The sequence below is a fragment of the Thalassophryne amazonica genome, chromosome 3 (genome assembly GCF_902500255.1).
Source record: "Thalassophryne amazonica chromosome 3, fThaAma1.1, whole genome shotgun sequence".
Classification (NCBI taxonomy): domain Eukaryota; kingdom Metazoa; phylum Chordata; class Actinopteri; order Batrachoidiformes; family Batrachoididae; genus Thalassophryne; species Thalassophryne amazonica.
The window spans coordinates 103,049,637-103,076,139 of record NC_047105.1 but is presented as its reverse complement, the minus strand read 5'-3'; the positions used below and the strand labels follow the sequence as shown (position 1 = coordinate 103,076,139).

At 41.1% G+C, this 26,503-nt stretch overlaps 1 protein-coding gene across 1 annotated transcript in view; it reads right to left on the bottom strand.

Annotated features, from left to right (window-relative positions):
- LOC117507346 (inter-alpha-trypsin inhibitor heavy chain H3-like) overlaps window positions 1-17,195 on the bottom strand; it is a 101,314-nt gene extending 84,119 nt beyond the window's left edge. The window contains exons 1-8 of the mRNA XM_034167192.1: window positions 17,062-17,195; window positions 16,827-16,856; window positions 13,560-13,583; window positions 5,266-5,420; window positions 5,030-5,134; window positions 4,797-4,959; window positions 2,398-2,508; window positions 2,132-2,260 (exon numbers count right to left, since the gene is read on the bottom strand). Of these exons, the coding sequence (XP_034023083.1) occupies window positions 2,132-2,260; window positions 2,398-2,508; window positions 4,797-4,959; window positions 5,030-5,134; window positions 5,266-5,420; window positions 13,560-13,583; window positions 16,827-16,856; window positions 17,062-17,160 (816 nt within the window). The 5' untranslated portion in view covers window positions 17,161-17,195. The remainder of the gene's footprint in view (window positions 1-2,131; window positions 2,261-2,397; window positions 2,509-4,796; window positions 4,960-5,029; window positions 5,135-5,265; window positions 5,421-13,559; window positions 13,584-16,826; window positions 16,857-17,061) is intronic.
- Window positions 17,196-26,503: the final 9,308 nt, after the last annotated feature.

Genomic DNA, 26,503 nt, shown 5'->3' with positions numbered 1-26,503 from the left:
ACATGAGAGCAAGAAGATGCAAAAATGTCAGTCATAAAATCATCCTTGTTCACCGGCTTAACCCTCTGACTTTGTCATCAAAGGAGCCATGTTGCACAACAACAAAATGCATACACATATACAGTATAAGTACTAGGACAGGTTTCAATCCCCTGTGAGCCTTAACAATTAATATTATATGTCATATGAAGTCTGAAACATACTGCGTGATGATGAAACTGATGAACATCACTTTGAGCAGACAGGATGTGTTTGGCAGTGAAATCACCTGCTGGAGACAGTGGTTGCAAAGGGAAACTGCACCCTGTTAGGTTTTTTTTTTTTTTTTTTGGAATCTCTTTAAACACCACTGCGTTAAATGCTGCTGCTTCCGCCTGCAGGGCTCTTGCTACCACCACCTGTGGTCGTCCATGCTGACTGGCTGATGTACTCTTTTATTAGTCTGCTTCATAAATGTACAGAAAAACACCTAAACCGTCATTGTATAAATCGGATACTCGCACTCACGGAACAAAAGCAAAAGTCAGAATGTTTTTGTATGTCTTTCCATGTAATAAAAACCATATGCAATGGATTTTGTATAACGGACTTTTGCTCACATCAGACAAACCCCCCCCCCCCCAATCACAATGTATTTCCTTTAAAAAAAACCCTCACATGTACTGGACAGAGCAGTCTGGGCATGCCCATTCGCAACATGATGATTGTATAAAGAAGTAAAGCTTATTGAGGGACAAATTAATCCAGAAAACACTGCTGTTTCTGTGGTAAATTGCATAAAGACGCAACAGAGAACTTTAAAAAGGTCACACACACACATGCTTACATCATTGCATGGCCAAAGAGTTACAGAGTTGTAGAAGCCTAAATCAGGCCTTATGATTTTAAGGTACCACTCCACAAGGTACTTAGAAAAAAAGTGACTCGACCAAATGTAATCTTTTTTAATGCACATAATGCCTGCCACTTATTTAAGGTAGGCATTTATTTTTTTCAGACATTTTGACTCAGTCATTAAATGAGGCAGGCTCCAATTCAAGGTCAGGCTTTTAATCAAGGAAATACATATGCCTAATTGGTGGTAGGAATTCCCAGTAGATCATTCGGCACCTCCGAACTGTAACTACGTAACCCATTACATACATATAACTGTCAAGAATTGAGTTTTGTCTGCTTTTATTTCGTGGCTTTGTGTTTTTTCAGTTATTTTCTGTTTTGTTTATTCTCTTGTTGGAGTTTTTCCTCTTTGGGTCTATCTGTCACTTTTTCTCTTGTCTGTCTCTGCTGGCTCTTTGTGGTGGGTGTCTCCCTCTCTCTGGCCACACCCTCATTCCGGTGTATTCCATGCACACCTGCTCTCAATCTGCACCTCATCACCTGGGTGTATTTAAGCTTCTCATTTTGCTTTACTCCCTCGCCAGATTGATGCGCCTAGTGCCTTTTCTCCAGCTCTGTATCTTGTTCTCTTGTTCAGCCTGCTTCATGTGTTTTTTGACCACCTGCTTGTTTCCTCGGCCACTCCTTTGCCTGATGTTCCTAGTTTTGTTATTCCTGTTGGACTGCTTTTCTGTGTACTGGACCCCGTTTACTGTTTCAGTAAACTGTTTTTACATACAGAGCCAGTTGTCAGAGTCCTGCATTTGTGTCCAGCCTGAACTATCACCCAGACCTGATAATAACAGATTTTGTCCTTTTTATACATAAAACGGATTTTGTCCATTTTATACACAGCAGATTTCAATTATAATGGACAAAATTCGCTGGTCCATCTGAATCCATTATATGGAAGTTTTACTGTATTCCTTTCTTTAAACCACATCATCTGCTCACTGCTCAGGGGTTCTGGTTCTGGTGTACGGCAAGTCTGTGTTAGAGAAGTTCTGAAGGTCTGCTGTTCAGTAGCAGCTGTTTCCTATTTTAAGCCACAGGGTCAGAAAGAGGTCACTTTTTTGACACCTTAAAAATGGGGAGCTTGTTTTTTTTTTTTCTTTTCAACTGGTGACCTGTACCACATAATAGGACCCCTTTAAACCATTCTGCACGTTTATGGTTGCACATGAAGCCTGATTGCAATAAGGAACCTCCCAAAAGACAATGTGACATTGAAGTACCAGATTTATTAGCACCTCACCTGAATGTCCCCCAGAGTTTTAGCTCGCTTCACATCATACTTGATGACAAAATCCCCATCAATCAGTGTGCCATCACAACCTGGACATTTCCTCTGCTGGTCCAGAGTCGGTGAGAAAGAGATATGTGCCTGCCAACAGGAAGTGGACAGACAGAGGAAAATGTCTTTGCCTGCTTGGAATGGTTTCTTTAATTAAACATGAATGAATAAAGTCAGCAAAACTCATTCTGAAGGCTTAATAACTGACAGTTTACAGTACAATGTACCTTATTGTGGGTGACGGTTTTCTCCACCAGGGGGAGCAGTTCATTGGAGAGGAAGGTTGCTTGGGCATCAACAAATTCAATGCCTTGGGGCTCGTAGATATTTGCCACAATCTGTGTCCACACAGGAAAACACACTGACATGATGTGAAGGTAAACCACTTATTACCTCCGCCAGTGAAGTTCAAGAAGGTTATGTTTTCACCCCTGTTTGTTTGTTGGTTTGTTTGTTTGTTAACAGCCTGGAGCCCACAATTTTTCATATATCATTATAATTTTTTTTTTAACTGAAGATTCATATCCTGTAGGGAAGAACTGATTGAATTTTCAAGATCATAGGTCAAAGTCAGGAAATAGCTTGGAAAATTGGAAAAATCTGTATCTTTAACATTGAATGAACATTTTAAAAATTAATAACTCAAATTTATTTGATATTTGAGACCCTTATGTAGGATGGTATCCTTTATCGACTGACAAAGTTTGATCCGGTGATGATGGCCGAACGGTCCCCTCTAAAAATAGGTCCACCCTGCCTTCACTGTGCCGTCACTGCGCATGCGTCTGAGACTGACTCTGAGTCTGACTCTCTACACCCAAAGCGATCAAAGGGAATAATGTGATTATTAACCATCAAACCAACCAAATTAAAACCTCTTAAATCATTCTAAAGTCAGTTTTAAGCAGATACAAGGCAATAATTGGTGAGTCGCTACTGATGCTCCGAAATGATGTAGGCACAGCAGCACTTCAAACTCAGACATGCCGCTGTGACGCTCTGATCGCTCGTCCAATCTTTTATTATGAAATAATGCTGAATTTATGTTGAAATGATTGTTGTACAAAAGGTTCAGATATCTGTCGCTGAGATAGATGATGACTGGAGTGCAGTTTGAAGCAGAAACAAGTTGATAATCGATTAATTACTGCTGACACTCAGAAATGACTCTGCTGATGCTCCGAAATGATGCATGCACAGTTTTCAGGGAGAACCGTGCTGTCGGCGACACCAGATCTGATACACATTACAAATTTTGTGGCCATTTAAATTTAACATCCAAAACCCCATTTAATATATATTTTACATTATATCTTAATCAAATATGCCCCAGTCACTCTCATATTTGAACGTGAGGTGCAGACTGGCACTCACTATCGCCTGACAAAGTTTGATTCAGATCTGATGCGAATGGTAGATTTTGTGGACATTTGAATTTAATATTGAAAAGCCCATTTGGTGTACATTTTGCATTATATCTCAGTCAAAACCCTCATCACCCTCATTTTTCTGTTATGGATTTACTTACACCACCAAAATTGAATAGAGGTTCTAATTTTATTACTGTTTGTCTATCTTCCAGTTATTAGTCAGAAAAAAACAATAACAAATTCTGCATAGCAAAGATAACCCATGTTTTTTGAAAATTATCTGAAAAAGAATTCAGAAACCTGACAACACCACACACACAAAAAAAAAACACTGATTCAAGTGCATGAACTAAATACATTATACTGACATTTGATCTAGTTTCGCGTATGAAAAGCCACATCGAAAAGGACAGTGACCTTGGAAATTTTTGTCAAAGGTAAAATTTTTTGAAATTGGAAACTAGTGTTGGTGGAGGTTTGCACTCTATAAGTGCGGTGCTCCAGAATTTTATATTTATGAAATCCCATACACACATTGTTTAATTAAAAAACAGACTTTTTGACTTTTAACTCATGAAGTGTGTACACACAAAGTGTGCTCTATAACGTACTAATTTACGTACTACACTAAAAATAAAGACTCATTGGATGAACTCAATTCAATTATGAGCAGGATTTCCATCTAGTATATATATGTAGCCCCAACTCAAATAAAGCACATCAATGCAAGATATTTTAATTTAATTTAGTTGAGACTACATATACTTATTAGATGGAAATCCAATGCAATGAGTCAGTTTTTTGAGTGACCATCAGCAACAAAGTTGCAGAAGGTTATGTTTTTGCCCCTGTTTGTTTTTTTTTTTTTGTTTGTTTGTTTTTTTGTTGTTGTTGTTTTTGTGAACAGCCTGGAGCCCACAATGTTTCATATATTGTTCATAAGAACAATATATGAAGAATTTTTCATAAGAACTTCATTAGAATTTTTCATAAGAACTTCATTAGAATTTTTCATAAGAACTTGACACCACAAAAAAAAAAAAAATATTGATTCAAGTGCATGAACTAAATGCATACTCCTGACATTTGATCACATCTAATTTATCTGATGAAAAGCCACTTCAAACAGAACTTTGAGGTTGAAAATTTTTTCCAAGGTAAAATTTTGTCAAATTGGAAACTAGTGTTGCCAGAGGTTTGTGCTCTACAGGCACAGTTTAGGACATCTGATGGAGAAATTATGACTGCAGAGTCACCTGAAACTCCTTGACAAGCTGTTTGGGTTTAACCCGGGTGAAAACCTCATACTGGCCCAGATTCCTCTGAAGGAGCTCCTCATAGGTCAGGACGAAAGTCACGTTACTGTTGGCTGCGATGTTGACTGACACAGAGAACTTCTCCATCTTTCTTCCAGAAGCCCTGACAGAGGAGCATGACAATCAAATGTCTGAAAGAAGGGCACACACATGATTTCTTGTGGCTATCTTACTTGACCAGTCCTGCAGTTTGTCCCGACGCAACTGCTTTTTCATACTGTTTCTTGGCTTTCTCTTTCTCCTTCACCTCCCCGGTATAAACCTGTCCCTCAATTTCCCTGCAATACCCAAAGAGACAAATGGACAAAGACATGATGCAAGTTTGGTTTGACAAAGAAATTATTTGTGTAACTTTGGACAGAATGAGGGGCAGTGAGAGTGAAGACAGAGAGGAGCGGGGACAGCTGACATGCTGAAGTTGGTGATGAAGGCAGTCTTGGGCAGCTCCACTTCAAAGAAAACTTCCTGTGAGACATTTGCTTTGTTCAGAGCCTTGGAGGTCATGACAGTGTGAGCAAAACGAGATGCGACAGTGCAGTCCACCGTAACGCTGTACACCTCCACCTGAGACAGAAAAGAGACCAACAAATCCTCCTGAGAAAATTCTCAATCTGAGATTTGTGTTTGCAGCCTGGTACAGCACAAAGTGTGCCTCCCTTTAGGGCCCCGTCACACTAGAGCGTGAATGGCATACAAATCACATAAATGGGAAAACAAACAGAATTCAAGCTGCATTCATAAGGGACAGGCATTTGTACAGCCGTGTATGAAAGCCGTTCGAATACCCAGAATGTGGTTCGAAGCTGACTCGAATGATTTAGGCACATTCGGAGTGCAGCAGCTTCCGAATCCAGGTCAAGTAACCAGAGTGCAGGTCGAATGACACAACACAGCATGTAACATGAAAAAATAAAAACTGAATAAAATTAAAAAGACAACGAATAAAAAAAACACAGCATGAAACCTCAATATGCAGAATGCTGTACATGTCCCCATTGCTGTATATGACACCTGAGGTCTGGGTGGAAGGCAAGCGGGGGGAGGGTGTGGCAGGGCAAGCGCTGTGGTCCGCTTGTTTGAAGACCTGCCATGTCACACTGCTGGGTGTTGAATAACATCCAACCCATGGACCAATTACATGTAAACCAAAGTCCCCTGATCATTGCATCACTGGAGTGCATGTGTGATTGGATTATTACGGACATCTGATCATCAACGTGCACACCCACAGCCATTATTACTGGTAATAGTCACCAGTCATGGTGCAATGCAGTGAACCCATGTATAGGGGATCCTGTAATGTCCTGGATAACAGACAAGAGGTAAGGTATGTCCTTACATTAATACATCAGTCACCCTTTTGAGTCTGGTCTGCTTGAGGTTCTCACTGGCCAGTCGTTCTCACTGTGTTTTGTACAGTAACACTACCTCTAACCTAAGTTACATGAAATTTGGGGTTCCACAGGGGTCCGTCTAAGCCCCCTGCTTTTCTCCCTTTATATAGCACCCCTTGGGCACATATTGCAGCATTTTGGGATTACCATTCATTGCTATGCTGATGATACTCAGCTGGTAATCTCATCCACATAAAATCCTTAGAAGATTGCCTTGCATCAGTGAAAAGCTGGATGTCTAGCAATTTCCTACTTTTAAACTCTGATAAGACTGAGACAATGGTTCTTGTTCCAGTGAGACATCAACATTAATTTGACCAGATAATGCTTAGCCTAGGCTTGTGTGTCATACATCACACTGACAAAGTGAGGAACCTTAGGGTAATTTTTGATCCTATGTTGTCCTTTGACCTCCACATTACAAATATTACGGGGACTGCTTTCTTCCACCTGCGAAATATAGTAAAGATTTGTCCCATCCTGTCTATGGCTGATGCTGAGACCCTGATGAATACATTTGTGTCTTCCAAATTGGATTACTGCAGTGTTCTGTTTTCTGGTTTACCACAGTCCAGCATTAGGGGTCTCCAACTGGTTCAAAATGCTGCTGCCAGACTTTTGACACGAAGCAGAAAGTTTGACCACATTACACCCATTTTGGCATCTCTTCACTTGCTTCCTGTCACTGTGAGATCATATTTTAAGGTTCTGAAGGTGCCACTATGTGCCTCTTTGTACCCCGCATGTGCCGCGTAGCAGCCTCTAGTGAGCCACAACCGACCTGTCATTACAGCCTCGAATGGCTCGCATCAGCCACACTAAGCCACGTAGTGCCATGATAGCGCCATGATAAAGCCATGTTGGCGCACGTTTAGGCATGAGTTTGGTCCAAACCTCCAGCCCTCCCACACCTGGTCCCTTCAAAGTGTAGGTTTTCATTTCACAGATTCACAGCAGCATTTAAAGATGTCCCTTCTTTTTTTTTTAAACACAGTCCAACAATAGACACTCCATCACAGTTCCGCAGTTGTATACTTTTTTTTATAGTTTTATACTTTTCTAATAGACCTCGTATATATATATATATATATATATATATATATATATATATATAATATATATATATATATATATACGAGGTCTGTGAGAAAAGTAACGGACCTTATTATTTTTTCAAAAACTATATGGATTTGAATCACGTGTGATTACATCAGACATGCTTGAACCCTTGTGGGCATGTTTTTTCACGCCTGTCGGTTACGTCATTCGCCTGTGGGCAGTCTTTGAGTGAGGAGTGGCCCACCCTCTCGTCGATTTTTTCATTGTTTAGGAATGGCTCAGAGACTGCTGCTTTGTTTGATAAAAAATTTTTCAAAAACTGTAAGGCACAACTGAGTGGACACCATTCGATAAATTCAGCTGGTTTTCGGTGAAAATTTTAACGGCTGATGAAAGATTTTGGAGTTTTACTGTCGCCGTAAGGACGGCCCACGGCGCCTGACAGTGATCTGCGCTCCGAGGCGGCGGTGTCTCCCTGTTTCAAGCTGAAAACTTCCTAATTTCAGGCTCTGTGGACCCAAGACGTCGTGAGATAACAGAGAACTTTCAGAAGAATACGGGATCAGGAGTTTATCCAGACATTCCACTGTAAAAGGAGATTTTGTAATGAAAGAACGTGCGGGCAGATTCGCATGTCAGGCCAGACCCGACCGTGGGAGGTCGCCACAGGAAAAACACCTCCGTTAAACCTTAACGGACAAGTTGGAACATGCCCAGCTGTTAAACAATTTCTCAGATACTCACTTGTTGAAAGCCATCAAAAGCCGCCTAAATTTTACAAATGGTTTTCAACACGGAGGTGTTTTTCCTGTGGCGGCGCAAACGGATTTGGGGCGTCGTCACGGACCCGACTCAGCAAATTCGTCCGCACGTTCTTTTATTACAAAATCTCCTTTAACAGTGGAATGTCCGCGTAAACTCCTCATGCCGGCCTCTTCTGAAACTTCTCTGTTCTCTGACGACGTCCTGGGTGAACAGAGCTTTAAATTAGGATGTTTTCAGCTCGAAACAGCCAGACGGACGCCACCTCCGACCGCGCCACGCCGATCCGCTTTGTGGGCTGTCCTTAAAGCGAAAGAAACTCCACAATCTCTCATCAGCCGTTAAACTTTACACCGAAAACCAGCTGAATTTCTTTGATAAAGCAACACGTGCCGTCTCCCTGCAGCTTCTCAGACAAAGAGATTCCGACGGGAGGGGGAGTCCACACCTCACTCAAAGCCTGCCCACAGGCGAATGACGTCACCGACAGGCATGACAAAACTCATGCATGCGCACGAGGGTTCAAGCTTGTCTGACGTAAAAACATATGAATCAAATCCATTTATTTTTTGAAAAAAATAAAAAGGACCGCTTTTTTATCACAGACCTCGTATATATATATTTCTTTATTTCTTCCGCAGTTTACAAGTCACCATGATACAACTTTTAACTTTGTGTTATGTCTTCAAAATCAGTCTTTTGCACGCTCTCCACCTGTGTTGCCGCACAGCTCCTGCTCTTAGCTGCTCCACTGGAGTTATTATCTTCCATGGCTTTAAACACACATCCACTTTCACGCAGTCACCCAAATTTTAACTTTGTGTTCGTCCAATATTGACTGAAATATCACTCTTTTGTGAGCTGGCATTCTGCCTAAATGCTCATTTGAAGCGTGATGATGAGTCACTGCCTCAGTGCATCAGTGCGCACACACAGCGGAGCTCATGTGATCCATTAATTCCCGAAGTGATTAGAGGTGTTTTCAGCATCCAAGGTTTGACAGAAAATGATTAATCCGCTACAAAATAATTATTTTATATAGAGTCCAGCGCACATAGCAGGTGGAATTGTGTGCGCAAGAAGAGAGCCACTCCAAAAATAGCCTCTCAGGTCCTGCCTCAGTGTGCACACACAGCGGAGCGCATGTGATCCATTAACAAGATATTAAATCAACATACTTTTACATACAACAGACATCAACATACAGACATACTTTTACAGCTAGGAACTGCTTTATCAAGCTATAAAAACATTAAAAATAATTACCTTAAGCTGTTCAAAATACATTCCACATGGAGTAGGAAAGAGAGGGAAAAAAGTGTCCAGATGAAACAGTCCTCTGTGATGCCAGAAGTGATTAGAGGTGTTTTCAGCATCCAAGGTTTGGCAGAAAATGATTAATCCGCAACAAAATAATTATTTTATATAGAGTCCAGCGCACAGAGCAGGTGCAATTGTGTGCGCGAGAGGAGAGCTGTTCCAAAAATAGCCTCTCAGGTCCTGCGAAGGTGCCAGGCACATGGATAATGGACTTTTTGCAGACTCGTAAGCACCACGCAAATGCCTCTAAGCCATCGCAGTAACTCGAACACAAACTGCGCCACGCTGTTGTTGCTAAATTTTGAACATCTTGAAATTAACGGCACACTCAGAGAGGAGCCTCGTTAACTGAAGATAATGCCTCTAAGAGCCACTCTGAGCCACTATACTACCACGATAGCTCACGAAACAAAAAAATAAGGGTGCGTGGCTCTTTCTTCATCCTTCATTATTCGGTGGGACCGCGGCTTAACCTATAAAATTGTTCATGGACTGGCACCTCCCTACCTAGCTGACTTAACACTTTAGAGCCCGAGCCTGCGCAAATTTGCACAGGGAAGGGTACCCCTCTCTACTCCAAGAGCCCATCATTGTGGCACAATGGTTCATTAATGAGCCATTCACTAGCCCAAACATATGCTAATGCAGCATGCAGTCCCCAATCTGCATAGACAAACAGGCTGTGTTGGGTTAGGGTTACCTGATGTATGTGGGCGTATGTGTGACATTTTGACTATAAAAGCAGACACATCTTCAAGTCAAGAAGACAAACATCATAATGGCAGCAAGACGGTCAAGCAAGAACTACACTCCTCTGGAAGCCTTAGCTCTTTTGCAAGCACTCCCAGATGTGGACTCAGGGAGTAGTGATGAAGATTCCTTCGTTGGTGAATCAGAGTTCATCCCCTCTGATTCCTCGTCTGATGAGGACATGCCAGCACAAATGGATTCACAGCTGAAACAGCCTCTTCACACGAGACTTGCACATAAGCGGACTAAAAGACTAATAATTGTTACAGAGGACGACGATGAAGAGAAGCCTTCATCTGTGAAAGGAAAGTCTTCCCAATTCAGAAAAGGCAAACAGCATGCTGAAGACAAATCACGGTGCCAAAAACGCAGGCACACTGGAGAAAAGTCTTCTTCATCCAAGAAATGCAAGTGCACTGAACAGAAATCCCAAAAAAGAGAAGAGAAGGCCCAGAAAAGCAAGGACGCAAGTGAAAACTCCAAAGTATTTACATTTTGCTTTTATATTGCAGCATTGTCTGTGTTCACATCTTTCTGTTTATGGTTTTATTTATATATGCTCCTAAATGCAAAACAATTCTTCCCTTTTGGGCAATAGAGGTTTCATCTTATCTCATGTTATCTTTAGGCAGGACCTTGTGAGACAGCGAGAGATGGAACTGTTTGGGTTCAGCAACAAATTGAGGACTTCAGCACTGTTCAGCCAACGCAGACAACCCAGACATCAGTCAGCAATGCTGGACCGACAGAGACTGCAAGACACAAAGTGACTAGTCGCTTGCAAAGCTTCCTTTGTCTATTGACATCAGCATGCTGAGGACCATCATAGACTGCACAGTACACAAAGCCCGCAAAACAAACCCTGACTGGAGAGTGTCTACAAGCTGATGGCATTCATCGCTGTTTTATTCTTCAGAGGAGCGACTGGCAGAACCAGTGCCATGCGTGACTGCTGGTCAAAATGTTTCGGCATTCCGGAAATCATGTCCACAATGTCCCAAGACCGATATGAAGAGTTGATGTGCTATTTACGCTTTGATATCAAGGACACCCATTTGGAACGCATGCAGACAGACAAATTTGCTGCCATTTCAGACATTTGGGGCACTTTGTTCAGAACTGTGTGCTGTTGTACAACCCAGGGTAACACATAACAGTTTATGAACAGTTATTTCCAACAAAGGTCCGATGTCCTTTTCTGGAATACAATACATCTAAATCAGACACGTTTGGAATAAAGTTTTGGATTGCAGCAGACTTGGACATGAAGTACATGTGCAATGCCATTCCTTACTTAGGAAAAGACCCCAGCCGTGCCATAGGAGAGCCACTTGCAGACAATGTTGTGACAAGGCTTATGGAACCCTATTTGGACAGAGGCAGAACTGTGACTATGGACAATTTTTTCACATTGCTGTCTCTGGCGAACAGGCTTCTACAACGCAACACAACTCTGCTTGGCACAATAAACAAAATTCTATGGGAAGTTCCAGAGCAGGTAAAAAACACCAGAGAATGTGAGTAGTTTTCAACACAGGTGTGCACTTCTGGCAGTGCCCTGCTAACAGTTTATGCAGCTAAGAAGAAGAAAAATGTGTGTCTTCTCAGCACGCTGCATAACAACGTGGAGCTTGAAGAAGATTTGCGGTGAAAACCAAATGTAATAATAGACTACAACCATTTGAAATGTGGTGTTGATGTGCTGGATCAAAACTGCGTGCTTACAAAGTGCGCACAGGAACATGGAGATGGCCTATAGGTGTCTTCTGCAACATCCTGGACATTGCTGCTGCTAATGCACATTTACTGTACAAGGCATGTACAGGATCAAAGGAGCATACAGCTACACGGCGCCCTGCCCCAAGGTGAGTCAAAGGCTCTGTGCGGTGCAATACCTATGCCCAATATGTGCAGCCCAGTCTCACGTTTTTTTGTTTTGTTTTTTTTCATGATCCTGTGACGACATGAGTCAAATTTTCATGTCAGGGTTTTTTTTTAACTCACTAATCCTAACCCTACTCCTACCCCGACCCTAACCTTAATCATAACTTAATCTTACTCTTTCCCCCTACCCTAACCATAACCAACCCGACTCCCCCGCTTCACTTTTAATTTCGTGCAGCCATCAAGAATGAATTAGAATGAATTTGCAATGTTCATGTCTAGTGCACATAATGATTGCATGCCAAAGACTCTGCACATTACAATATTTCCTTTACGCTCCCCAAACAGGATGCACAGGGGGTCCAGCTCATCGGGGGCCCAATCAGAACAAGCCGACAGGATTTGGTGTGCCTTATCCATTTTAAGGTTCCTTCAAACACAATCAGAATGCTTCAAATGCAGCATGAGTACAGAACAACTGCCCTTCGACCGCCATTTGAATATTCCCCAGTTCAAATGTAGCACGGCAGTGATGTGCATGTTCTCTGCATTTGTGCTGGCCGTGTGAATTTGGTGGATTTTGTTAAGTACCACACAAATACTGTACGAGGAATTCGAATGCAGCTCGGATTGCACAAATATCTTTCAAATGTCCATTCGTATGGCATTTATGCTCATTTGTGCTCTAGTGTGGTGGGAGGACGGTTGAGACATTCGGACAGGATTCGACGTGCTCAATCAATTCATGCAGCCTCTCAAAACACGAATGTCGTACCGCATTCTGACTATCGTATGAATGCGGTACGACTGCAACTTGACTGCTGTTTGAATGTTTTCCAACACGGGCGCAACACAAATGTAGAGTACATGTGACCTGGCCGTATGAATGTCCCAAATGCTGTTCGATGTATTCGAGTGCAGCTCGAATGCAGCTCGAATTGCACAAATGTTGTTCGAATGTCCATTCATACGGCATTCATGCTTATTCATGCTCTAGTGGGACAGGGGTATTAACAAGGCCAAATAAAAACCATTACAACGTAAAAAAAGACATTATGTTACAAATTGCATATTAAGCAAAGTGGATGCTTCCTGGGCTCACTCTGTGAAAACAAAACATTCAGTCGCATCATGATTATCCTGCATTGATAGAAATATGGGTTACACTTTACTTGAAGGTATCCTCATAATAGAGACATAACACTGTCATAAGTGTTTACATGACACAGTCATGAACGTGTCCTAAACATTATGTCAAGTTGATATTTTTGGGGTTGTCTTGATTATGACAACTTGATATTAATCAAAGCGACATAACCAGAAGTTGTTTTTGGCCTTTTTGGTCTTCAGTCGTTTGTCAACTTGTCATTACAAAAACTGAATGACACCTAATGACAGCAGTCATAAACATTTATGGCATTGACATAATGTTTATGACACATTCATGACTGTGTCGTGTAACAGTTATGACAGTGACGTCACGATTATGATGTTATCTTCAAGTAAAGTGTTATCGAAATATGTTATTTCTTACCGTTGCATCATTTGTACTTCTTTTCTGGAAAAACAGAGAAAGACTGTGTTTTAAATTTTACTCAAAGGACAACAATTCTGTATTTTCCAGAATATCAGTCGCATCTGTCAAAAAAAAAAAAAAAAAAAAAAAATTCTCCTGGCAGGGAAAAAAACATATAAGTTGCACCAGAGTATAAATTGCACATTTTTTCTGCATTACCAGCTCTTTAATTCTGTATTTTTGTGGACGGTTGACGTGTACCTTCATTATTGATATGTATTCTATTGTTATTGGAATTTATTTGTTTATAAGTTTGTTTATTTGTTTAGTGCTCTGATTCCACATTAAGCAGGTGGCTTTATGGATAAGGAACTGGCCTGCCAATATGTAGACCTGGGTTTATCTCCTGGTCAGTGGCAGGTGGAAGTAACTGAGGAGGACCATGAGAAGACAACCTTTTTGACCGGCAGGGGCTCTACCAGTGGCGAGCCATGACGATGGGTCTGTTGAACTCTCCGGTCACCTTTTAGCAAATGATGGAACTCGTCCTGAGGGGCCTGCCTTGGCACATATGCATGGTATACCTGGACAATATGCTGATTTGCAGTCACTCCTTCAAGGATCATCTCCTCCACATTGAGGAGGCAGCATGTTGTCATTGTCACGTCATGTTCTTTTAGGAGAGTTTTCTCTGCTTCCTTCGGGACGCCATTATGCTTCCCCAGTGTGTAGAACCAACCAGCTTTTAGTTGTTTATCCCTTTGGCAATTCAACTTTTAAATGCTCCATAGGTCTTATTTATTTATTCTTGCTATTCATTTTAACTCCTTAAGTCTGTTTTTATTTGATTTTATTAGTGTTATTGTTGCTATATGTTGTTATGTTATTGTGTTTTTTAACAGACTACTCAAATTAAATTGCCCCTTGTGGGATTAATAAAGTTGTTCATTGATTGATTGAAGGGGAAAGTGGTGCATCCTCTGTCACACCTCAAGGACTTGTTTGGTTCTGAGTTCAACTCCGAATGTTCTTTAATATTGAGTTTTGTTTTGTTATGTACGTGGTGTTTATCCAAGGGTCCTGGGGTCTGTTAAGCTGTTTTATTTATGTTTACTGTTTGTTTGTTTTTTAGATAGAAATAAATACAGTAAATGGGAAATAATTGTGCCCCAAACAGTCCCTGGTTGTCCTGTATCTTAATATTCACCATGCAAGCAAGTGTAACTGCTTGGTTACACTTATGTTTGGAGGAAGAAGGGAGAGGAGTATAACCCAAAGAACACAGCGAACCACGGCAGTGAGAGTATTATGCTGTGGGGATCCTTCAGTGCATCTGAAACTGGGAATCTCCTCAAGGTGGAAGAAATCATAAAGAAAGAAGAAAACGAGGTCTGTGAGAAAAGTATCCGACCTTTTTATTTTATGCAAAAAATATATGGATTTGATTCATATGTTTTTACGTCAGCCAAGCTTGAACCTTCGTGCGCATGCGTGAGTTTTTTCACGCCTGTCGGTTGCGTCATTCGCCTGTGGGCAGGCTTTGAGTGAGCACTGGTCCACCCCTCTCGGCGTTTTTTCATTACGAGGAAATGGCGGAATGATTTGGGCTTTGTTCCATCAGAACTTTTTCAGAAACTGTTAGAGACAGGCAGCTGCAAACCATTCGGAAAATTCACATGGCTTTCGGTGAAAATTTTATGGGCTTCACAGAGATTAAGAAGTGTTACTACCGCTTTAAGGATGGCCCACAATGGCGCACTGCGCCGCGCTTCAAGCCGCGATCGACAGGCAGAAACCACCATTTCATTTCTAAACGGATGGCTGTGTCGATCCGGGACCATCGTGTGCAATTTCTCTGGTTATCACAAGAGCTGGACATCAGCCATTTTCCAGCAGATTTCACTTTTAACAAGAGATTTTGTCATGGAAAGCTGCGAGGAGGCTTTGCGCATCACAACGGAGCCGCTGATGGAGCGAGACAAAGAACACCTCCGTTTTGGAGTGTCAGAGGACAAGTTGGGACATGCCCAGCTCTCCACAATTTCTCTTATACTCACTCGACTGGTAAGCCACTGAAAGCCGAGATAGGCATGTCCCAACTTGTCCTCTGACACTCCAAAACGGAGGTGTTCTTTGTCTCGCTCCATCAGCGGCTCCATCAGCGGCTCCGTCGTGACGCGGGAAGCCTCCGCACGGCTTTCCATGACAAAATCTCTTGTTAAAAGTGAAATCTGCCAGAAAATGGCTGATGTCCAGCTCTTGTGATAACCAGAGAAATTGCACACGACAGTCCCGGATTGACACAGCCATCCGTTTAGAAATGATCTGGTGGTTTCTGCCTGTTGATCGCGGCTCGGAGCGCGGCGCGCCGTGCGCCATTGTGGGCCATCCTTAAAGCAGTAGTAACACTTCTTAATCTCTGTGAAGCCCATAAAATTTTCACCGAAAGCCATGTGAATTTTCCGAATGGTTTCCAGCTGCCTGTCTCTAACAGTTTCTGAAAAAATTCTGATGGAACAAAGCCCAAATCATTCCGCCATTTCCTCGCAATGAAAAAACGACGAGAGGGGTGGACCAGTGCTCACACAAAGCCTGCCCACAGGCGAATGACGCAACCGACAGGCGTGAAAAAACTCACGCATGCGCACGAAGGTTCAAGCTTGGCTGACGTAAAAACATATGAATCAAATCCATATATTTTTTGCATAAAATAAAAAGGTCGGATACTTTTCTCACAGACCTCGTATGTGAAGATTTTGAAAGAAAACCTATAACAGTTAGCAGCAAAACTGGGTCTAGGTTGTTGCATTGTTTTCCAAAACAGCAATGACCCTTGAGGGATTTGCGAAAGAAGAATGGGCTGGGATTCCTCAGGAGATGTGTATGAGACTTGTTGAAAACTACAAAAATAACTGCAGGCTGGTATCCAGAAAAAAGGACACACAATTGACGATTGACATCCGGAGGGCTTGGTGGTTCACACTATTGCCTCACAACCTTCTTACTGTGAGGAATAGTATGAACCACCAAGTTGCCCACGCATAAACTTTTTTACAATTTTTGGGGAATAATTTGTTGAGGCATGTTCTTCTCATGAAGACACGCTGATAAACACACAGGTGGACTTCATTATGTTCACACACATAATTTATGCAATTATGTGGATTTACTAGCATTTTTGGAATCTTGTGTGAAACACTTAATTCCCTTATAATATAAAAAAAAAGTTGATGAAAATGTTCTCGTATGAGGTCCACTATCTCATAACTTTTTTCCGCTGATTACCTGCAGTGATCTGGCAGCACCTCCAGACTCCTGAAATACAAACAGAATAGAAGCCACCCACAACCATGGTCAAAGGTTTTAGAAACAGCAACTACCAAAGTGTCGCTTCCAAAGTTACTCAGGGAACATGTTGAGACTCAATCAAAAAAAAAAAATATGAAGGACTCAACAGAAGTTATAAAATGACTTGTTTTTAAATTAGAAATATAAGAAAAAAGTGAATTAATAAAGTTACCTGTGCAGCTGCATGGTGTCGAGAGATGACAAGTGCCCCTTGAGCAAGGCAGGCACAGCCACACAGCAGCAGAACTCGAATGCCCAAAAGTCCAGACATGACCAAACCTCCACTGAACACTGACCAACTTCAGTACTGAGAAATAAACTCACTGCCCACAGGGAGGGACAAAGTGTGTGGTTGCGTTGTCCTGTAGTAGTGGCCAACAAACCTGACCTCAATGTGCACAACGCCCCCAAGTAGAAACGCTGGTGCATTGAATTTGCAAAGAAAACGTGCTCAGGCCGTAAAACATGTGACCATCTGTTTGCTCACAGAAACAACACTGATTTCACATTTGGCATCACAACAGTGTCAACAGTCAGAACATAAATTAAAGCTAACAATAAGAACATAGATCTGAAGCAGCAAAACTGTTATTTGGTGTCGTATTTAATTTTAAACACGACTGCTGTTCATGAGGTCACACACTTAGCTCATGTTACAGTCGGATAGATGTTCATCACAAAGTTTAAGCAAAGATAATAGCAAACAGTATTATATATTATTATTACAACAATAATAATGATAATACCAGTGTTTATGGTTTTAAGATATGGTAACATAATCCTTTATTTGTCCCACAACAGGATAATTTACAATGCTACAGCAGCAAAGGGACAGTCATAGAACAACTGTGCAAAGTACACAGAAATAAGGTAAACGAAAATACCAAAAACACACAGAAGTCAAGTTCTGTGCAGAATAACAATATATACCATAGAATACGCTATTTACAACCAAGAAAAAAGAATGCATCATAATATTGCACAAGTGTTCAAGTGATCTTGTACATGTATGGAGTTCAGTTTGTGTCATTATTACCTGCAGATGACCTACAAATATTGCTTGATTTGCACATCTGGTTTGTGATCCACAAACACAAATTTCTGATTTCTAACTTGTGTGCTGATTTTTACAAAGAAATGTGTATTTGTAAATGTATAATTATTTTCACTTGTAGAAAAAAAGGCAATTGCAAAACTGAAAATTTTGTTTGTGAAGTGTAATTCAGCATTTACTTTCTTGCTATGTGTGACTAGGGTGTAAGTTGGGAGCTCTCTAAGAACATTGTCAGAATGTTTGTGAATGCTGACACTGGTCTTTGTGGACAGAAACAGATGTTTAATGAAGGTTTTGTGACATTTTCTAAAATGTCTTCAATGCAGTGAAATGCTCAGCAAGGACAAATATCTGAATTAGAAATCTGATTTTATTTTTACTCAAGTAAAATGATTTTATTTACAATGTTTATTTGTTTGTGGGGGAATGAGCAATTAAACAAACAATGTCACAACTCTATAGAACAAATAGAAGAAATCTGGCAGCACAACAGCCAATCATAAATAAGCCCAAGTTGTTCACTGAGGTTGATGCACCGTGCAAAGTACAATACATGTTTGCATAAGACAACAGTCAATATTGCACAAAAACTGCCATTGTAACATTTGTCAGATCCCAGCTCCTTTGGCAAACCAAAAAACGTTTTTGCAGTTCAAGTCATACAGGACACCACATAGTCAGGAAGACTTCTGAGTGTGATTTATTGTCGCTTTTGGTTTACAGCTTGTCTACTTGCTGAACACACTGGCTCCAGGAGCTTTGGCAACAGGGTTCCGCAGAGTGGTCTCTCCACCTGTCCTCACACCGCTGAACACAGATGGAGCCACTTTGCCCACACACAGAAACAAATGCATAATCTCAGGAAAAATGTTTGACAAAAGTTTAGGCATATGCCCTTTCTAACCCTCTCCAGGTTTTAACTCAATTACTCAAATCTGTATAAGCTACCATTCTGAAATTCTCCAGATTAAAAGGGCACATCTTGAGGATAAATGGATTAAAATTTGATCAACTTCGATGTATCAGATCAGTCCAGAAAGAAACCTTGTTTTGCTCATGTAATATACTACATACAGTAGTGTTCAGAATAATAGTAGTGCTATGTGACTAAAAAGATTAATCCAGGTTGAGTATATTTCTTATTGTTACATGGGAAACAAGGTACCAGTAGATTCAGTAGATTCTCACAAATCCATCAAGACCAAGCACTCATGATATGCACACTCTTAAGGCTATGACATTGGGCTGTTAGTAAAAAAAGTAGAAAAGGGGTGTTCACAATAATAGTAGCATCTGCTGTTGACGCTACAAACTCAAAACTATTATGTTCAAACTGCTTTTTTAGCAATCCTGTGAATCACTAAACTAGTATTTAGTTGTATAAACACAGTTTTTCATGATTTCTTCACATCTGCGAGGCATTAATTTTGTTGGTGTGGAACCAAGATTTTGCTCGTTTACTAGTGTGCTTGGGGTCATTGTCTTGTTGAAACACCCATTTCAAGGGCATGTCCTCTTCAGCATAAGGCAACATGACCTCTTCAAGTACTTTGACATATCCAAACTGATCCATGATACCTGGTATGCGATATATAGGCCCAACACCATAGTAGGAGAAACATGCCCATATCATGATGGTTGCACCACGTTTCACTGTCTTCACTGTGAACTGTGGCTTTAATTCAGAGTTTGGAGTCGTTTCACAAACTGTCTGCGGCCCTTGGACCCAAAAAGAACAATTTTACTCTCATCAGTCCACAAAATATTCCTCCATTTCTCTTTAGACCAGTTGATGTGTTCTTTGGCAAACTGTAACCTCTTCTGCACGGCTTTTATTTAAGGGGGACTTTGCGGGGGATTCTTGCAAATAAATTAGCTTCACACAGGTGTCTTCTGTCACAGTTAGAAGAGTTACAGTCACAGAACTGTCCGTTTTCTTCCACACGTCTCTGGTTTTTTGTCCATTTTAAAGCACTGGAGATCATTGTAGATGAACAGCCTATAATTTTTTTGCACCTGCGTATATTTTTCCCCTCTCCAATCAACTTTTTAATCAAACTATGCTGTTCTTCTGAACAATGTCTTGAACGTCCCATTTTCCTCAGGCTTTCAAAGAGAAAAGCATGTTCAACAGGTGCTGGCGTCATCCTTACATAGGGGACACCTGATTCACACCTGTTTGTTCCACAAAATTGACAAACTCACTGACTGAATGCCACACTACTATTATTGTGAACACCCCTTTTTCTACTTTTTTTTACTAATAGCCCAATTTCATAGCCTTAAGAGTGTGCATATCATGAATGCTTGGTCTTGCTGGATTTGTGAGAATCTACTGAATCTACTGGTGCCTTATTTCCCATGTAACAATTAGAAATATACTCAAAACCTGGATTAATCTTTTATCTTTTTAGTCACATAGCACTACTATTATTCTGAACACTACTGTATATACAAGTATATATATATATATATATATATATATATATATATATATATATATATATATATATATATATATATATACACGAGGTCTGTCAATAAAGTATAGGTCCTTTTATTTTTTTCAAAAACTATATGGATTTCATTCATATGTTTTTACGTCAGACATGCTTGAACCCTCGTGCGCATGCGTGAGTTTTTCCACACCTGTCGGTGATGTCATTCGCCTGTGAGCACTCCTTGTGGGAGGAGTCGTCCAGCCCTCGTCGGAATTCCTTTGTCTGAGAAGTTGCTGAGAGACTGGCGCTTTGTTTGATCAAAATTTTTTCTAAACCTGTGAGACACATCGAAGTGGACACGGTTCGAAAAATTAAGCTGGTTTTCGGTGAAAATTTTAACAGCTGATGAGAGATTTTGAGGTGATACTGTCGCTTTAAGGACTTCCCACGGAGCGGGATGTCGTGCAGCGCTCTCAGGCAGCGTCGTCAGCCTGTTTCAAGCTGAAAACCTCCACATTTCAGGCTCTATTGATCCAGGACGTCGTGAGAGAACAGAGAAGTTTCAGAAGAAGTCGGTTTCAGCATTTTATCCTGATATTCCACTGTTAAAGGAGATTTTTTTAATGAAAGACGTGCGGGCGGATTGCAGCATCGGCTCGCAGCCGCCGCAACGCTCCACCACAGGAAAAACACCTCCGTTGGAAGCCTTAAGGACAAGTTGGAACATGTCCAGCTGTTAAACAATTTCATATACTCACTCCACTGAAAGCCATCAAAAGCCGCCTGGATTTTACAAATGGTTATCAACACGGAGGTGTTTTTCCTGTGCCGCCGCACCGCACGTCTGCACGTCTTTCATTAAAACAATCTCCTTTAACAGTGGAATATCCGGATAAAATGCTGAAACCGACTTCTTCTGAAACTTCTCTGTTCTCTCACGACGTCCTGGATCAATATGAAATCCATATAGTTTTTGAAAAAATAAAAAGGACCTATACTTTATTGACAGCCCTCGTATATATATATATATATATATATATATATATATACAGTATCTGTTATCATGTCACCTGTGAAAAATAATGTCAAGGAGACAGTCCACGTCCATGTACAAAGCTGTAATAAAACAACTGCAGCATCTGTTAAAAGAGCACATCTGTTTTAACCCGCATGTCAGTCGTTTATTGCCTTTGTGCATGATGTGAAATGTCACAGATCACATCACATCTGTATGTGATCTGTGACATTTCACCTGTGACAATGTATCAGAATTGATGACATCTGTGACTGCACAGATCGAATCACATTTATCAGATCTGATCACATCTGTGACATTTTACGTCATGTACAAAGCCACAATAGCTGAGATGCGCATTAAGAGTATTCCGCACACACATCAGATACAAATTCTAACAGACTTTCTAAAAGTAAAATACAAATTATACTTTCATTGAAAGCTCCATGGTGGGTTCGCACTGTTGCCTCACAGCAAGATGGTCATGGTTTTGATTCCCACCTGTGGCCCTTCTGTGTGGAGTTTGCGTGTTCTCCCCGTGTTTGCATGGGTTCCCTCTGGGTGCTCCGGCTTCCTCCCACATCCAAACCCTTACCAAAAAGTAGTATATGCAAGTATGTTTCAAGTATACTTCTAGTTTACTTTTTATATACTTATAAGTACTATTTTTTGGGAAGGGAAGACATACAGGTTAGGTGGATTGGAAACTTTAAATTGTCCGTAGGTGTGAATGTGTTTGTTTGTCTATATGTGGCCCTGCAGCAGACTGGCGTCCTGTCCAGGGTGTACCCCACCTCATGCCCTATGACTGCTGGGATCTGCTCCAGCTCGCCGTGACCCTCAGTTGGAGTAAGCAATTGAAGATGAGTGAGTGAGTGAAAGCTCCACTGAAAGGAACACAAAGCAAGATGAAAAAAGGAATGTGCTACTCACCCAGTTGAAAAGATTTCCAAATACAAAGTCCACAATGATAAAGAAGCCCCCACACGTGTCGCAAGCGTGCACATGACCGCTAGCCAAATAATTAAAGGTCCACTAGTCCTCACTCGGATCGACAGCCAGAGAACATTTTCAAGTTCCATGAATCCTCAGGTACAGATGGCCAGCTAGAGAATAATGTCCAGGTCCACTTGCCCGCAAGGACGCGCATAATGTCTGATCATAACTCTGCCTTCAGTTCAACTTCTGTCACGATTGTGGCATGTTAGAGAGTCCATTACGTCCTTTAAAATAGTGTATTCTGAGTTTTTCCAATATGAAACATATATCTGCGTGTCCAGGCAGTCTGTAAAACAGTGTAGTGGAGACAGTCCACGTCCATGATCATGGCAGCAGCGTCACCACTAGCAGCAGCTTCACCACAGTTAAGTTCCAAAATCCAACAGAGTTTTGGGGTGAAGTGTGTCATCTCCTCTGTAAATCCAAGCCACTTTCAAAGAAACGCTCCAGAGCTTTGTTATCCGACATAACCGCATTTGTTTCGCTCTGTCTGTCAGCCATCAAGATGTTTCTGTTTTGCTAATATGTACCTCATACGCCGAGAATTGCAGAGTGAGACATATTCCGGAAATGCACTTGTTAACTCGCTTAGAGAGAGCAATAAAAAACATCAGAGACCACTAATTATGAGTGCATGTGCACAGAGACACTTACAATCATGACCACTTTGATGTTGTGTTGCTAACTGGGACATAAAAAAAATGTGTGACATGTCCTTTAAGGGTCGATTCAAGGTGGGAAAGAAGAATTGTGTGATTAATAGTGTTGAAAGCTGCAGTGAGGTTGAGGAGGACAAGAATGCTGAGATTACCAGAGTCTGAGAAAAGGAGGAGATCATTGGAGACTTTGAGAATGGCTGTTTCAGTACTGTGTTGGGAGAGAAAACCAGATTGATAAGGTTCAAACAGATCATTTGAAATGAGGTGGGCATTGGGAGGCGGCAACACATTCAAGAAGTTTTGATAAGAAGGGAAGATTGGACATTTGTCATGATGTCAGGGTCGAGTCCAGGCTTTTTCAGGATGACTCAACTAAAATTTTAATTGAAAATGTTCTTGAATCCATCCTTGACTTGATTGCAGCTAAAAAAAAATGTATTTTGTAGATTAAAAGACATGTGAACTTCTGCCATCCATTATTTTATGTGTTAGATTTTGATTTAACTTATGTCATGTTGCATATAATTGTTTTTGCTTTGGTATTAAAGAGGATGTCTTTTGAACATTTTGATATAAACAATAATGTCTCATTTTTATCCGAGGCCAAAATATGGCCATCAGGTACCGCAAAGCCTTTGTGTCTGTGCTCAGTATAAGTCCAGTCCTATTACTGCCAGGATCTTCAAATTCACAGGGAACATTCTTGGGACACAGATCTTGGACAAGTTCAAAGATGGCTAACCTTGACCTATTTTAAGAGGTCAAAAGGTCACATTCTGTTTCCTATTGTTATGCTCATATGGCTGAGGGTATTTTATGATTGCGTTATATTTATGTTAAAACAAAAAAAATTTAATTTTTATTACAGATGTAATATACTGTAAGAGGCCTGAACATATCGCAGTAATATATCATATATTAACGTATCAAATTTGGACAAATGACCTGGATGGAGTCTGGGAACAAACACACAGATAAACCTGAAGCCTGACCTTTGACTCAAATGACTTTGACCTTTGCCATAACAAACTCCTTCATTTCAGTTCTGATGTCAACCGACAAACACACAGCAAGTTTGGCAGAAACTATTTATTCATTCGTGGACATCAGATCGCTGAGTTCAGTCTCTCTTCAGAGCTCTCCTCCTCACTCACTCTGTGCTCAGTGCTGGGCCGGTTAAAGTGTGTGTTTACACAATTTCCTCTTTCCCAGTGGTGCAAACAGTTAAGCACTGTACGAAAGTCAGAAGGGCTCTCTTGTAAGTTTTTTTTAATAAACTGTTTAGAAAATATACACGCAGAAACACACACTCTCCAAATTGTGTTGGATTTGTACATGAAAGGAAAGTGAATGCAAATCAAGGGCATCTCTGTATGTATGATGAGGAAACTTCACCCCTCCTGGCAAGATCTGGTCTAAATCAAATCAAATCAAATCAATTTTATTTATATAGCGCCAAATCACAACAAACAATTGCCCCAAGGCGCTTTATATTGTAAGGCAAAGCCATACAATAATTACGGAAAAACCCCAACGGTCAAAACGACCCCCTGTGAGCAAGCACTTGGCGACAGTGGGAAGGAAAAACTCCCTTTTAACAGGAAGAAACCTCCAGCAGAACCAGGCTCAGGGAGGGGCAGTCTTCTGCTGGGACTGGTTGGGGCTGAGGGAGAGAACCAGGAAAAAGACATGCTGTGGAGGGGAGCAGAGATCAATCACTAATGATTAAATGCAGAGTGGTGCATACAGAGCAAAAAGAGAAAGAAACACTCAGTGCATCATGGGAACCCCCCAGCAGTTTAAGTCTATAGCAGCATAACTAAGGGATGGTTCAGGGTCACCCGATCCAGCCCTAACTATAAGCTTTAGCAAAAAGGAAAGTTTTAAGCCTAATCTTAAAAGTAGAGAGGGTGTCTGTCTCCCTGACCCGAATTGGGAGCTGGTTCCAGAGGAGAGGAGCCTGAAAGCTGAAGGCTCTGCCTCCCATTCTACTCTTACAAACCCTAGGAACTACAAGTAAGCCTGGAGTCTGAGAGCGAAGTGCTCTATTGGGGTGATATGGTACTATGAGGTCCCTAAGATAAGATGGGACCTGATTATTCAAAACCTTATAAGTAAGAAGAAGAATTTTAAATTCTATTCTAGAATTAACAGGAAGCCAATGAAGAGAGGCCAATATGGGTGAGATATGCTCTCTCCTTCTAGTCCCCGTCAGTACTCTAGCTGCAGCATTTTGAATTAACTGAAGGCTTTTCAGGGAACTTTTAGGACAACCTGATAATAATGAATTACAATAGTCCAGCCTAGAGGAAATAAATGCATGAATTAGTTTTTCAGCATCACTCTGAGACAAGACCTTTCTAATTTTAGAGATATTGCGCAAATGCAAAAAAGCAGTCCTACATATTTGTTTAATATGCACACTGAATGACATATCCTGATCAAAAATGACTCCAAGATTTCTTACAGTATTACTAGAGGTCAGGGTAATGCCATCCAGAGTAAGGATCTGGTTAGACACCATGTTTCTAAGATTTGTGGGGCCAAGTACAATAACTTCAGTTTTATCTGAGTTTAAAAGCAGGAAATTAGAGGTCATCCATGTCTTTATGTCTGTAAGACAATCCTGCAATTTAGCTAATTGGTGTGTGTCCTCTGGCTTCATGGATAGATAAAGCTGGGTATCATCTGCGTAACAATGAAAATTTAAGCAATGCTGTCTAATAATACTGCCTAAGGGAAGCATGTATAAAGTGAATAAAATTGGTCCTAGCACAGAACCTTGTGGAACTCCATAATTAACCTTAGTCTGTGAAGAAGATTCCCCATTTACATGAACAAATTGTAATCTATTAGATAAGTATGATTCTAAAGTACAGGATGAGCAGCCAAACGGCCACTCAGTATTACAGTTAGTGACAACTTGAAAAAAGGTGTTTTGAAATTTTTGCACATTTATTAAAAATAAAATCTAAAGCCCCCGTCACGCACAGCAAGAATGTGGAGGAGCCATTCTGACACAGCAAATATTGCCATAATCTTTTTGGAGGAAAAGAGGCGTGGTCAGCCATGGTCTGAACGCATCCAGACTGCCTCGTGCACACCTGCAGGATGTATTTCAGACAACAGTCAGATAACACAGACTGCTGTCAGATGGTACAGACATTGGAGCTGTCACTCACCCACGCAGTCAAATCTCCACTTGTCCTCACATGATAGAGTGCACGCATGTCCGTGCATAGAACAGGCAATCCGAGTGATGAGTGTGTGTCCACTCAGCTGCAGGCGTGCGTTCACAATGGCTGAACGAACCGCGTGTGCCTGCGTGTGTAGAACAGGTGATCAAAGCAGTGTGCGAGCGTGTGGCCAAAATGTGTGTTCATAAACGCTGTACCAGCCACTTCGCGTGCGCACATGGTTGGCAGGTGCAATGGAGCTGTTCATCC